Raw genomic sequence first — 14,238 nt, 5'->3', positions numbered from 1 at the left:
GTAATAAAACAACCTCTTCATCTGTGTCTCTGTGTCTGATCATTGTAGGACTGCAGGCCACGTGACTTCCTGATTGGCTGCATCGGCGTCAGCGGCAAAACCAAATGGGAGGTTCTGGATGGTGTAGTGAGACGCCTATTTAAGGTACGTCAGCGCTGTGCTGGTGCTTCTCCTGATTTTAGTAAATATCAGAATCACATGTCTGATGTTACTTGTCTTTCTGTCTCTGCAGGAGTACATCATCCACGTGGATCCGGTCACGCAGCTGGGCCTGAACTCGGACAGTGTTCTGGGCTACAGTATTGGAGACGTCCACCGCACTGACAACGCAGACAGTCCGGAGCTCCTGCCCTGTGGTTATCTGGTGGGGGACAGTGACACCATCTCCGTCAGACTGAAAGGTAAATAGAAGCAGGACAACGGACGAGAGCTGAAATTGGTATTTTTATGAATTTATCAGATTATTTTTATTAGTATTGTCATTCATTTTTTAATTATTTGATTATCATTAGCATTTAGCATTCAGGATATCCTGTGGAGTGCAGCAGGGTTCTATTCTGGGGCCTATGAAACTTATGTTAATTATGACTGATGTAGTTACGAGAGTGACAAAGTGTGGGCTTACTAGGGGGTCTAAGGGGTTAAGATACACTAATTGGACAAAAGTATTGGGACACCTGCTGATTCATTGTTTTTTCTACAATCAAGAGAATTAAAAAAAGAGTTGATGGTGCAAATAGGTTCAGGTTTATCTGCTCCAGAGAGTCCTATTCTATTGGCAGTACTTCTCTACAGGCACTGGATAAGCTGTGTGTGTGTGTTTGAACCTCTGTGACAGCAATTGGTGCAACTGAAAGTAGCTGAATGTATTCGTTAGAAGGGGTGTCCACAAACATTTGGACATATAGCATAGCTCTCCACAGGTGGTGACCTCGTGCTCTGTCTCCCTCTGCAGGCATAGTAGAGAACAGTCAGGACGGGCTTGTTTTTGAGACACTCGTCCCGAAGCCCATCCTGCAGAGGTATGTCTCCCAACTCCGAGAGCACAGACGGATCATCCTCTCTGGACCCTCTGGCACGGGCAAGAGCTTCTTGGCCACAAGGCTGGCCGAACATCTGGTGCTGCTGGAAGGAAGGATGCCAGCAGACAGGGTCATCACCTCCTTCAATGTGGACAACAAGTCCAGCAAGGTGATGAAGACATCTCAGGACTGTTATAAATGCCAATGAGCTCGGTGTGGGATGATAGCTAGCGGAATGCTAATAAAGGCAGTGTGTTTTGCAGGAGCTGAAGCAGTACCTGTCTAACTTGACTGACCAGTGCAACAGCAGCACACGGGCTGGGGAACTGCCTCTGGTCGTCATTCTCGACAACCTGCACCACGTGGGCTCTCTGGGAGAGATCTTTAACGGCCTGCTTAACTGCAAACATCACCGCTGGTCAGTAGCAAGCCTTTTGTATACTGTAACACACATGCGTTCATAGGGCTTAAGGGACCCTGTGGGGACCCACAGACTTGCACAGTTTTCATTCTTTTTAAAAATTCCTTTAAATGAAGTCGAGAGTGTTGGTAGTTTTCGGCCCCATGGCGAGCTAGCAGATGGTTCAGAAGTTCAGAGGATTGTTGGACATCCCAGCTGTAATGTACAGTTTGTGTAGTAGGGTCTTTAATCAACCCCTGTCTGCTCTTTTACAGTCCCTACATCATTGGTACTATGAATCAGGCAACACCATCAGTTCCAAACCTGCAACTTCACCATAACTTCAGGTGAGATTTCTGAGGTACAGCAGTACTTACAGTAGTGTGAGGTCCTTAGTAGTCATACATGTCAAGCTTTTATGTGCTGCATGTCTGCAGTGGTTGGAAAATTGGAAATTGTGTTTCTTTTGGTGTCCACTAGAGGGCAGTACACACACACACACACATAACACTTTCCTTAAGTCTTCTGGTCCCTTGTGTGTGTGTATATATATTCATACTATGTGTCCAAATATTTGTGGACACCCCTTCTAATGAATGCATTGCACCTATTGCTCACACAAATATGCAAAGACACACACAAACACACAGCTTATCCAGTGCCTGTAGCAAAGTACTGCCAATAGACTTTCTGGAGCAGATATACAAGCATCAGCGTATTGGCACCATGCTGTCCAATGCCAGGCGTGGGCTAGAGGGGTATAAAGCACCCAAGCATTGAGCTGTGGAGATTTTTTGGGATAAGTTGGGGAGTTTGGGTTGATGAGGTGGTGTTCATCATCCAACATCCCGTTTTCACTAACACCTTTGCCTCTAAATGCAATCAAATCCTCACAGCAGTGCTCCTTCAAAATCTAGTAAAAAAGACCACTACCCTGGGCAGCAGAGACAGTTACTCCAACAAAAGCAGGAGAAACTCTTTTGAATCCCCTTGATCTTGGATAAAAAACAATAAATGAGCAGGTGTCCAAATACTTTTGTCCATATAGTGTACATGTGTACGTATAAAGGGGAGTTGCATTGTAGGTTCACTGTGTCTGTGTTTGGTGTAGATGGGTTCTCTGTGCGAACCACACTGAACCAGTGAAAGGCTTCTTGGGTCGTTTCCTCCGGCGGAAGCTTCTGGAAACAGAGATCAGCAGTCGTGTGCGTAATGCTGAACTGGTGAAGATCATAGAGTGGATCCCGTGCGTGTGGCAGCATCTCAACCGCTTCCTGGAGACACACAGCTCCTCTGATGTCACCATCGGTGAGCTCATCCACGTTGTAAAACATCTTTAAGAGCCTAATTAACAAAAAAAAAACTCCAGGTATCTAATATCCCTGACCTCTGTCTTCCTTTCAGGACCACGCCTCTTCTTGTCCTGTCCTATGGATGTGGAGGGCTCTCAGGTGTGGTTCACAGACCTGTGGAACTACTCCATCATCCCGTACCTGTTGGAGGCTGTGCGAGAGGGCCTGCAGGTAAGCACTGACGACATTAACAGTTTACTTAAGCTCCTTTTATCAAATACTGACAGATATTAGGAGGGGCCTAAAACCTAGTTCAGTCTGTTTTTCTGCAAGAGAATGCCAATGTACACAAGCTAATCTTGCCTGTGTGTGTGTGTGTGTGTTAGCTGTATGGTAGGAAAGCATCATGGGAGGATCCAGCTCGTTGGGTGACAGACAGTTATCCATGGGCCTCCAGCCCCCAGCAACACCAGTGGCCTCCCCTGCTGCAGCTTCGGCCTGAGGATGTGGGCTTCGATGGTTACGCCCTGGCCCGAGAGAACAGCCCAGGCAAACAGGCAACACAGGACGGCTCAGAGGGAGACCCACTGGTGAGTTGGAGAATGCATGGGCTTGCTTACAGGGTCGAATAGTTATGCTACATTATATGGACAAAAGTATTGGGACACCTGCTCACTCATTGTTTCTTTTTTGAAAATCAAGGGTACGAAAAAGAGTTGATTATGCATTTGTTGGAGTAACTGTCTCTACTGTCCAGGGAAGAAGGAAGACTTTTTTTTACTAGGTTTTGGAGGAGCATTGCTGTGAGGATTTGATTGCATTCAGCGACAAGAGCGTTAGCGAGGTCAGGATGTTAGGTGATCACCACGTCACCTCATTTCCAACTCCCCAACTCATCCCAAAAATGTCATGAATGGAGGACTAATCATCACTCCACAGCTCAATGCCCCTCTAGCCCATGCCTGGCTTTAGACATGGTGCCTATAGGTGCAGGTTCACCTGCTCCAGAGAGCCCTATCCTACTGGCAATACTTCTCTACAGGGACTAGTCTAGCCAAGCTCTGTTAATGTGTTTATTTGCATATCTGTGTCAGCAATGGATGCATTCATTACAAGGCGTGTCCACAAACATTTTACACTATACCTACACAAATATCCAGCTACTTTACGGTGCATCCATTACTGACACTTGCATAGCTCGTTTAATTGCCATAGAAAAGCATTGCCAATATAACCGGACGCTCTGGACACCATGCCCAATGCCATCCGGTAGATAGAGGGGTGTAAAGCCCTGCAGCACTGGGAGCACTGGGCTGTGGAGCAGTGGAGCTGACTTCTCTAAAGTGCTGGAGCTCCAACCAACACCTCTATAACTAATCATCCATTATCATTCCCTGACCGCACAAAAGCTCTCATGGCTGAATGCCATCAAATCTTCACAGCAATGTTCCAAATGTAGTGTAAGGCCAAGGGAAAACACACTCCCTATTATTACCCTTGATTTTAAAAAAGTAACTCTGGAGGAGCCGATGTCTAGACCAAATCCTCTACAGCCATCCTTTGACCTTTTGACCTGTCCTCTTTATCATAGATGAATATGCTAATGAGGCTGAAGGAGGCGGCCCACTGCACAGGCCCGTCGAGCTACGACAGCGACTCCAACAGCACCAGTAACCATGATGACGTCCTGGACCCCTCACTGGAGTCTGCACTGTGAACTGTGAAGGCCCATCTGAGCATGGATGGTCTGCATTAGCAGCAGAGGGGTGTTTACTGTCTGGAGCGCAGGGTGCTGGTAACTCTGTGTAAAGAGAACCCAGTAAAGAGAGAACCCGTAAAAACCAGAAAACAGTCCTCACTCTTACCATCATCTCCGTTAAACTGCTGCCAAATATTTAGCAAAAATAGAACCGAGCTTAACTAAGGGTTCTTGGGGCTCAAAGACAAAACCAACCCTGGTCCTAGAGGACCCGAATTCCTCCACTTCGGTAGTTTCTAGCTCTGTCACACTCCTTTCAGCTCTGGACGGGTTTGTTAATGAGCTGATCTGCTGGATCGGGTGTGTTGGGAGCAGGGCAAACCCTATAATGTGCAGGGCAGGGGAGAGCTCCTCCAAGACCTCAAGGTTGAGAACCACTGCCACAGACAGCGGAGCGTCCCGCTTCACTTTGCTGAAATGGACTGTAGATGGTGCTATGGTGCAGCTGTACCCCTGCGGTGCCCTTCATCCCAGCCAGCCTGTACGTTCTTCTTCAACATTGGGATTCAGAAGAGCATATGAACTTCTGCTCTCTTCAGTAACAGTCCTGAACTTTAGAACGTCCTTATGAACCTACTGACCGTTCACATGCTTAAGCCAAGGAAACTCAAGGGCAGTCCCGTTTCTATGGGACCATGTCAGAGAGCACTTTCCCAGTGTCTTCTAATGTGGGTGCACTCTGAGAACCATCATGCGTGGTGCTAATCTCGCCTAACAATGCCTTACTACTTTTATACCAACAGTAGTCTCATATGCTGTATCTGTTTACACGGAAAGCACACCGCCATACTAATGCCTTTAGGTGGAGCTCAGATCTGGAGAGAGATGGTCCTCGTTCTTTGTTGTTCTCCAGCAGAACGCTTTCCATAGCCAAACTCAGTAAGGTCACCTTGGCTTAAAGGTTGGTTTCCTATATTTGGCACCACTTTACTGAAGTGGCGGCAGGATTCGCTTTGTGTTTACGTGTTTGCGCAATGTGACCTTATACCTCGTAAAGCAGGATGATGCAACCTGCTTACTACAGCTACTGTTTAGGGATTAGTTCCCCTCCGGAAATGCAGATACACCTCAAATCAGGAGTCTCTTCAGATAGTCTGCTGTCTTCTGGCTCTCTAAACTCACAAAAGACATCTGTGTCCAGTTAAGGATCACAGCTGCTGTGTTGTGTGCTTTGGATTATCTGACCTACATCTGGCCTAAATACACCTACACTAAAATCAGACCTCACGTCTTTGAATTCACATATAATTTGATTTAATTCAGTTTTTTCAATTAAATACAGAAATTAAAACTCAAGGTATCTCAAGGTTAGACTCAAGGCAGGGCTGCACGATATAGATAAGGTATCAGTATTGCACTGTTTTATATATATATATATATATATATATATATATATATTATAAAATTATTGGAATTATAGAGCTCATAATTTACTAGTTTTAATTAATTTTATCTAAAGATTGTTTTTATTCTATTGGTTCAGTTTGTTGTTTGCTTGTTTTGAGACATAATACACATAATTAAGCTCTTCCTACAAAAATAATGCAAAATTATTAAATAAAGTACACAATTCTTTAATAGTTAAGAAGTATAATCTAATTATTAATTAAAACATCACAATATTTTTTTTTCATTTAAAACACATAGAAATGTGTTTCTCTTTCATAAATGTGCTAGAAAAGGCACGAGGTTCACAATACCATAGAAAAAACACTTTCCAAAAAGCATGATTTTTGTAAAGACTACATGCTGTGAGTGTAAGAACCTTTACATGGGCTTCTTTAAATCTTCAGGAGGTTCTTCACACATAGGCCTCTTTAATAAAACTGGCTCCTCTATGGAACCCTTTGCAGCACCTTTACTTCTATTCTGTTGAGTCTACTGAGTGTGGTCCCTCTAGTCTATAGCATTCTCACTATGAGAAATATTAGCTACACAGTCTAGTGAAAAAATTGTGCACCCCGGTCAAATTAGGTGATTTTCTAAGTGTAAATAAGTCACATCCAGAACAGAGAGACACTTTTTAGACACTTCTAGACACATTTTATGGCATGATTATGGTTTATTGACTTAAATCATTTGCAATTAATATTGCAATCATTTTTAAAATTCATAAAATTCATAAAAATGGGTCCCAAATGTGCCAAAACTTCTATTAACTTACTTTCACCTTGAAAATCACACAAAAAAATGCAGGGTCACTTGGCACGGGGGTGTCCACACTTTTGCACAAGCTCTGATTTTCGCTCCCCACTTTTTTGCAGCGTGCCTTGATTCACCAAGAGTCACCCATAGAGTCAGTCTGGAGCTGTGATTGGTCAAGATGCTCACAGAACACAAAAAAACAAACAAACATAGTAATCAGTTACAGGCTGATTTGCATATTGATTGATTACTAAATCCAATCATCTTAATACAGATGACACACACTGCCCATTTGTGTGGCTCTGAGTTCGAGCCATGTGAGGGTCTTCTTGTTTGACTGTAGCATTTCTACCCAGAGCACATTTTGCCAGAAGCACTTCAGCACACACACACACACTCAGCAGACTCTGGCACTCTTATCAGCCAGAGTGCTCTGCTTTACTATGGACAGAGGGCCGGCGTGCCTAGTGGGCCGCTCAGGAGCATTATCCTGCCGTCCGTTTTCACATGGAGTGAATGGAGCACTCAGCGTTGCTTTGTTAGGAGAAGCGCTGTGACTCCGGACTCCCCCGCACTCCCTCGAGGTGCTGAGATGTGTGAGATGTGGGATTAAAGAGTTTAACACTATGCAATTTTTCTTTCCTTTTTTTTTGTATTTCTATTGTAAACCCCTGTATGTTTTTTTATGAGCATATTTGGGTTTTGTAAAATGGTACGTTGAGATAAGAGCAGCACCAATAGCAGGAGAATGAGGACAGTAGCGTGTTTGGAAAAGTGTGCATGTGAAATATCTGGAAATGTGAATTCCCTCGTAATGAGGAGGAGGAGGAGGAAGAGTTGGTGTTTGTACATTTGCAGTTGTACAGTATGCTTGTAAATATACCTCACGTGAGAAAGTCGAGTAGCATGACAGATTGATGTACAGCTCTTTTGTTCTGACCACCTGTAGATTTGATTGTTTTATTTTTCCAGTGATAATTTGTGGCTCCTTTGGGGAATAAACCTCATGCCTGCTGTCAGACTCGATGTGCCATTGTTTGTTTTTAACTCATTTAGCTCTATGAAGTGTGGCAGGAATACATCTGATGGATATGTCAATGGATGCATGATCAGTATTATTATTTACATTTGCAATTTTTTATTTTATTATTATTAATATATTATTTTTAATTTGCAGTTTCAAACCCAAGCTTAAAGAGGCACTACACTCATCTTCACTTTAGTTCTCTGAGCAAAAATTCAGTGTTTCTAAACTCAACAAGGTCCATTAGAGCGATGATTTCACGCAAATTGGTTCACTGTAGAGAGACTTACCAACTTGTTGAGACTTACCAGATGTTTTTACAGTGGCGGTGAATGGAACCAGACTTCAGTCGCCATGACTACAATACATATAAAGCCATTTTATTTACTATACAAACCCACCAGTGGACCGACACGTGCCTTTTTCTTTTAGATTTATTTGTAATGTAACAGGGCAGTGGTGGCTCAGCGGTTAGAGCTCCGGGATATTGATGACAGGGTTGTGGGTTCGATGCCCGGGCTCGGAAAGCTGCCACTGTTGGGCCCTTGAGGAAGGCCATTCACCCTCTCTGCTGCCTGGGTGCTGGAGTTGGCTGCCCACCGCTCTGGGTGTTTGTATGTATGTGTGTGTGTACTCACTGCACCTAGTTCACTTGTGTGTGTGTGTGTGTGTGTGTGTGTTCACTACCACAGATGGATCAAATGCAGAGGGTGCATTTCGCTGTACCTTTAATGTTAATGATGGCAAAATAGTTCTAAATCTTTTTAATGAAGTTTTAGAGCTCAAAAGTATCACAAATCTCTTATAACCACTTCAGACTCATAACACGTCTGGTGGAACTGACTGTGTATTTATACCCGTGTTAAAATTCATGAGACGTCCTGTTTCATTCACCACCACTGTGACTTCCTTCTGACTTGTTCAGCTTCTTGAAAAACTCACATCTTTAGCATTTCATTTAATTAAGCAGAATTTAAATAAAATATGATGGATATGGTGAAACAATAACAGCAAATTAAATTTCAGAAGCTCTAACCATGAAACAAAGGTGAGCTACTTGACCTTCTGCACCAGGAATGGCATGAATTCACTGGTGGAGAGCGGAGCATGCCAAGACATGAAAAAAACAAATGTTAGATTCTCCCGTTGTTAAAACAGTAATATCGTGTTGTTTAAATATGAATATTCTTCATTGTTTGAAGTCTTCATTCTTCAATGTTTTTCCCCCTGAGAAATGTTGTCAATGGTTTGTAGAAAAAAATGAAAATGAATGTGTATTTTGCTCAAACACACTGGGGGTGGGGGAGGGGGGGGGGGGGTAGTTGTGGCTCATTGTAAATATGTGCACCTTTACCTTTACCAGTGGTTAGAGCACTGAGTTATTGATGACTTAGGGTTGTGGGTACCTGGGTCTGCTAAGCTGCCACTGTTGGGCCCTGAAGCAAGGCCCTTAACCCTCCCCACTCCATGGGCATCAGGCATTGAGCATTACATATATATATATATATATATATATATATATATATATATATATATATATATATATATACATACATAAACTTCTATAATATCCTGGTTTAACTTGGTTCTATGTTTCCTGTCACCATAAATTACTTTATATATTATATAAAGTTATTATATAAGGTGGTTGTATGGTTTTCAGTAGTAAACAGACCGTATCTTTCAACTCAGCATCCTGTGATAAAACCGTGAGCTAAGTAATGAAGCCACTCAAAAAACAAACCGTTTGTCACTTTTGGATTTTAATATGCAAAAATAATTTTTTCCAAGTATATACATTTCATCTTTAAAAACACCATACAAAATAATATAGAACTTTTAAGTTATACAATTTAGCATCTACATATTTTAGATTAAACACAGGGAATCTAACAGCAGGAAAGGCAGGAATCCTGATAGGCTATAAAACATTCCATACAAAATATTCCAAAAATATTCATACAGAGCAGTGTACGCAAACGCTTAAGGCTGCGAAAAAGCAGCAAAGAGCCACAGTGTGGGCCGTTCCCTCAGCTCAGCGGCCTGAAAGGTCATAGCTGAGACTCGTTTAGCTAAGACAGTGGTGTGTATTTCCCGTCAGCACGGGACACGTTCCTCAGAGTCTTGTGTCGTCGTCGTGCTTAAAGACAGAAGTAAAGAAGTGGCTAAAGCAGCTAAAGTAGTACTTAACAAAGCAGCTAAATCGTAGCTACCCACAGAAGTGTGGCCTAGCTGCGTCCGAAATCGCTCACTTGCGCTCCCTAAGCACTTCTTTTGGAGTGCACTACAAAGTGCTACAAAGTTCAGTCATATGAACAATTTTAGCATGGTAGCTTAACTAGCCTGTTGTCGCTGTGCATCTCCAAACTGGCGACTTTACGGGGGAAGAGAAAAACTGCTTAACTTTGATTGGAAGTCAATGTAAAAATATTTCATTTGAAGTCATTTTGGAGCGTTTCTATTGGTCCATTCTTCACGAAATTCACAAAACTGCCAAATTCACATTTTGTCAAAAAATGAAAAATGGAGATTCAAGGTTTTGTGCGACAGGTGATGCAAACAAGCCCTAAAAATGGACGAGGTTCAAGACTCTCGAACCTCGAGACGGTGCCATGCCATTATTACTGCAAGGAGCCAGTGTGTAGTGCTCGATTTCGGATGCAGTGTACACTTCTGTGTGTGTTTGAGAGTGTGTGTGTGTGTGCTTGTGTGGTTATGATACAGTGATTTCTTCATCCTCTGAGTCTGAGAAGTCTGTGTGTTTGCTGCTGGAGGGTGATGGAGGTAAGTCTGATCCCTCAGCTTGAGGGCCCACCATCATCTCGCCGCCGAGGTTCTCCCGCTTCCCGCCCACGTCGCTCAGGTCCGGGTTGGGGTTGGCCTTCGTGGGCAGTGTTTGTTCCCGGCAGCCGCCGGAGGAGAGCAGCTCCCTCTCTTTGGAGTTCCTCCACTTCATCCGCCGGTTCTGGAACCAGATCTTGACCTGCAGAGAGAGGCGAAGCGTTAGCTGTGAGCTGCTTTGGGTTTAGGTGATTCAAGAGTGCTGATTCAACACAGTGACAGCCGTCAGTGCTGTATGTACGTATTTGAATGGGGGAAATTTCACACATTTTTTTTTTACATTCAGTAAATTTTTAAAGATTTTTTAAGGAATTCTGAGGCCTTTAACCAAAGCTTTAGAATTGCAACGTCCATCATCAGCATCCGTTTGTGCACTGTAATTATGCTCAGGTCATTTCTACACAAGTTTAAATATATATTGATGGCTCTTACATATATATATATATATATATATATATATATATATATATATATATATATATATATATATATAAACATTCTCTGTTTTTTTTTGTTCCCTCTTATTGTGCTGTATTATAACTGTCTGATCTGTCACCATAAATTTGTTTAAAAAAATTAAAATGAGGTTGTATGATTTTAGTAGTAAACAGACCTTGTCTTTGATATGTAAACTAAAGAAATACCTATGTATTTGATTGGAGCCAATTATAATGCACGTTTTTCAGTAAATGGCGTTTTTACAAGGTGGCAAATATTTATTGTATATATATTTTAACCATAAATATTAATAAATAAATAAATATTAATAATTTCTATAATTTTATCTGGCGCTGTTTTCCTAAAGCTGTCTTAAGCAACAGTTAGTCCCGGCCTGTACGCTCTGTATCCCTCCGCCGAACGCCGTCGCTATAGCTAATGAAGGCGGAAGCAGCGCACATGCCCTGAGCTGGAGGACAGGAGTGAGCTAACCCGAGACTCCAATGATTCAATCAATAATTCCCAAAAACAACAAACTAACGGTGAAGAACAGAATTAATTTTAATTAAAATTTGAGTCTAATGAGTTGGCGTGTTTACGAAGCTGGGGAAGGAACAGCAGGTGGAACAGCAACAGGGACTAGCTAGCTGTAATTCGGCGGAAGGAAATTCACAACGTAACGTAAATGCTACGGTCACGACTTAATTATATTATTAAATGTATTATTTAATTATTATTTATGTTCTAAGCTGCTGTATAAAAGTTCAATAGCAGCGGATATAACAGAAATAAGGCACTTGCCGTCGGCTCGTGTCTGCTTCATCACCGCCATGCTGTTATCTCACCATAACAAACAGCCTCGAGGGTTCTAGATATTGCTCTAACCGCCGTGTTGATCACTGGATGCTATCAGTTATCATTATCTAGACCATCGAGCTTGCTAACTTATATATCTGATAGTCCTCATTTTGACATGCATAGAAATTCTTTGAAAAATTCTTTGAAGTACTTCAAAGGGTTCTTTTAGTGATGCCCTGGGAGAACCACGTTTGGTTCCATGAAGAAAAAAAAAATTGTAAAAGAGATGAGAGTGAATGGAGGAACCTTTAAATTGGACCTTTAAACAGTTCTCTGTGGAACCAAATGTGGTTCCCCCAGGGCATCACTAAAAGAACCCTGTTGTAGCACCTTCATTATTATGACTGTGAGGATATTATGAGAATATTTCACTTATTTCTTGACATTTTTCCTTGTTTAAAGTCAGTTTATGTTGTATAAGCAGGCCTGATGATGCCAGGGGTTTTGGGCCTCATGTAAATAATAATAACATACGGAGCCCCACAACTCTAATAATTTTGCTAAACGTCAATTGGTTCCATTGACAGATAGGTTTGCTGGCTTGATTAAATAAATAGGTATAATTGTCAATAAAATCAAAAGTTTTTCCTAGATAAAGTGACTTAAAACCATTAGAAATGTGAGAAATCAGAGAGTAGATATTTAAACTACTTCAAACAGAAACTCTGTCTGTCTGTAGGACTTCCATCCAAACCTGCTGCATCAGTATCTCTAGACTTTTTGGGCGTTTTTTGGGCCTTTTCACGTCACGAGCGCTCACCTGTGAGTCTTTCAGGCCCAGTTTTGTCGCCAGCTTCTTTCTGTCCGGCTTGCTGATGTACTTCTGTTTCTGGAACATTCTTTCCAGGGCTTTTCTCTGCACGTCCGAGAAGACGGCCCGCCTCAGCATCCCTCTCCTGGGCTTTCCTCTTGCCGTCAGCGGCCACGAGAAGGTCCCGGGGATAGGAACCACAGAGGTCGATGCTGTTACAAAAAGAGAAGGAGGGAGAAAAAGAAAAAAGCCACGTCATTTAGACTGTCAGACAGAGACAGGGCACGTCCCGGAGCAGATTCTTGGCCGCTCTGACGGTATTGAATGCGAGCCGTTTTGAGTGAAGCAGCTAGCCTGGGCTAATTAGCACATTGCTTGGCTCCCAGAAGCATTGGTATGGTAAAAAGGCCCAGCGGCCATTCAGTGGAAGATACAAGTGCTAATGAAGCGTGGACGGTAATTGTGTAGTAATGAACTAACTGAAAAAAGGCTCAAGGCAGGCCACTAAAGCCATATATTACGGCAACAAAAGGGATTTACACTTCGAAACTAAACGCAACTGCAGGCCAAGATCATTTGAAGAATACTGATGGTGGGGTTCTGTTTCTCTTTTTTGCCTCCAAATTATTTTCATTAAATGAACACGAAAAGCTGTTGCTGCCGAGGTTGTGAAAAGGAGCAATCCATTATGGTCTTCTGAATGAGTGTATACTGTTCCGGGCTTTTCTCGAGGGCTGTTTGGAATGGTATAGACGATGGCGGTGATGTAGGCCGGATTTATGTTGGAGGTTCTTGAGCCACTTTTTCCTGAAGGCTTCTCTAATTCAAAGCGTTGGTTGATCCAGCTAATTAAGGACTTCTGAAAGCAATGGTTGGATGGGATCAGTGGAGGTGGATTAGGGTTGGAGGACGGTAGATGTTTAGAGCTGGGGATCTTAACGTATAGGGTACATATAGAGTAAATAACTTTCTCGCCTATTTTAGAGATAGGTGGAGCTAGGTTAGGGTTGGAGGAACGTACATGTTCAGAGCTGAAGACTCTGAAAAATTAAGGTGCTACAAGGGGTTCTTTGAGCAAAGCCATAGAACAACCTACACATGTCTCAAGCTTGCTTTCTAATGGTCCCAAAAGCGGGTCTTCTGTGGAATCGCTCTAAGAACCAATTGTAGCATCTCCAGAAAGACCAAAATGTGGGTTTTGTACCTGTTTCATTGCCATATGTAGCCATATGTTATCCTAAATAGTGTAAATATCCCGTTCTGAGATGTTCACTTCCAACAATCGTTCCAAACATCTAGTCTAGGCTGATCTAATGCACTAAATTTGCATCTGGGGCTGCATGCACCCGAGGAAATGACTGCATAAAATGATGTTGTGTACTTTTCCACCAGTCCGCCTGTGTATGACCTCTCCCTCTTTCGTGCATTCAGGCTCCGGGCACGTCTCATTGGCGTCCCACGAAGGCACATCGCTATGGTCTTGGGAGAATATTGAAACACTGAATAGCTGCTAATAGGGGAATTAGTCCATGACTGGTAAATGCCTACGAGCAGCATGCTGAAGTCAACACCGGGTGTGTGAGTGTGTGTGTGTGGCTGCCCAGAGGGAGCTGACCGAATTGGTCATGGTGCTTGAAAAGCATTGTTGGCAATCACTCGCTAAAGTGCACTGGCTCGGTGGGAAAAAGGAGGCCGTGAAGAGATGCCA

The 14,238-nt window shown here is 42.8% G+C and overlaps 3 protein-coding genes across 4 annotated transcripts in view; 2 read left to right on the top strand and 1 right to left on the bottom strand.

The window, feature by feature from the left end:
- The window catches only part of nav2b (neuron navigator 2b), a 44,277-nt gene extending 38,388 nt beyond the window's left edge, over positions 1 to 5,889 (top strand). For both annotated transcript variants that reach the window (XM_072662921.1, XM_072662920.1), the window contains 9 exons: positions 49 to 144; positions 233 to 401; positions 956 to 1,191; positions 1,286 to 1,440; positions 1,698 to 1,769; positions 2,534 to 2,730; positions 2,827 to 2,945; positions 3,101 to 3,304; positions 4,306 to 5,889. In XM_072662921.1, coding sequence (XP_072519022.1) covers positions 49 to 144; positions 233 to 401; positions 956 to 1,191; positions 1,286 to 1,440; positions 1,698 to 1,769; positions 2,534 to 2,730; positions 2,827 to 2,945; positions 3,101 to 3,304; positions 4,306 to 4,431 — 1,374 coding nt within the window. In that variant the 3' untranslated portion in view covers positions 4,432 to 5,889. The remainder of the gene's footprint in view (positions 1 to 48; positions 145 to 232; positions 402 to 955; positions 1,192 to 1,285; positions 1,441 to 1,697; positions 1,770 to 2,533; positions 2,731 to 2,826; positions 2,946 to 3,100; positions 3,305 to 4,305) is intronic.
- Positions 1 to 14,238, top strand: part of prmt7 (protein arginine methyltransferase 7) — a 522,441-nt gene that overhangs the window by 420,794 nt on the left and 87,409 nt on the right. The window lies entirely within an intron of this gene.
- dbx1b (developing brain homeobox 1b) overlaps positions 10,313 to 14,238 on the bottom strand; it is a 6,969-nt gene continuing 3,043 nt past the window's right edge. The window contains 2 exon segments of the mRNA XM_072663964.1: positions 10,313 to 10,625; positions 12,540 to 12,742. Of these exon segments, the coding sequence (XP_072520065.1) occupies positions 10,356 to 10,625; positions 12,540 to 12,742 (473 nt within the window). The 3' untranslated portion in view covers positions 10,313 to 10,355.

Source organism: Salminus brasiliensis, chromosome 19, assembly GCF_030463535.1.
Source record: "Salminus brasiliensis chromosome 19, fSalBra1.hap2, whole genome shotgun sequence".
NCBI classification, from domain to species: domain Eukaryota; kingdom Metazoa; phylum Chordata; class Actinopteri; order Characiformes; family Bryconidae; genus Salminus; species Salminus brasiliensis.
Note: the sequence above shows the minus strand (reverse complement) of the source record. Positions and strands in the feature narration are given on the sequence as shown.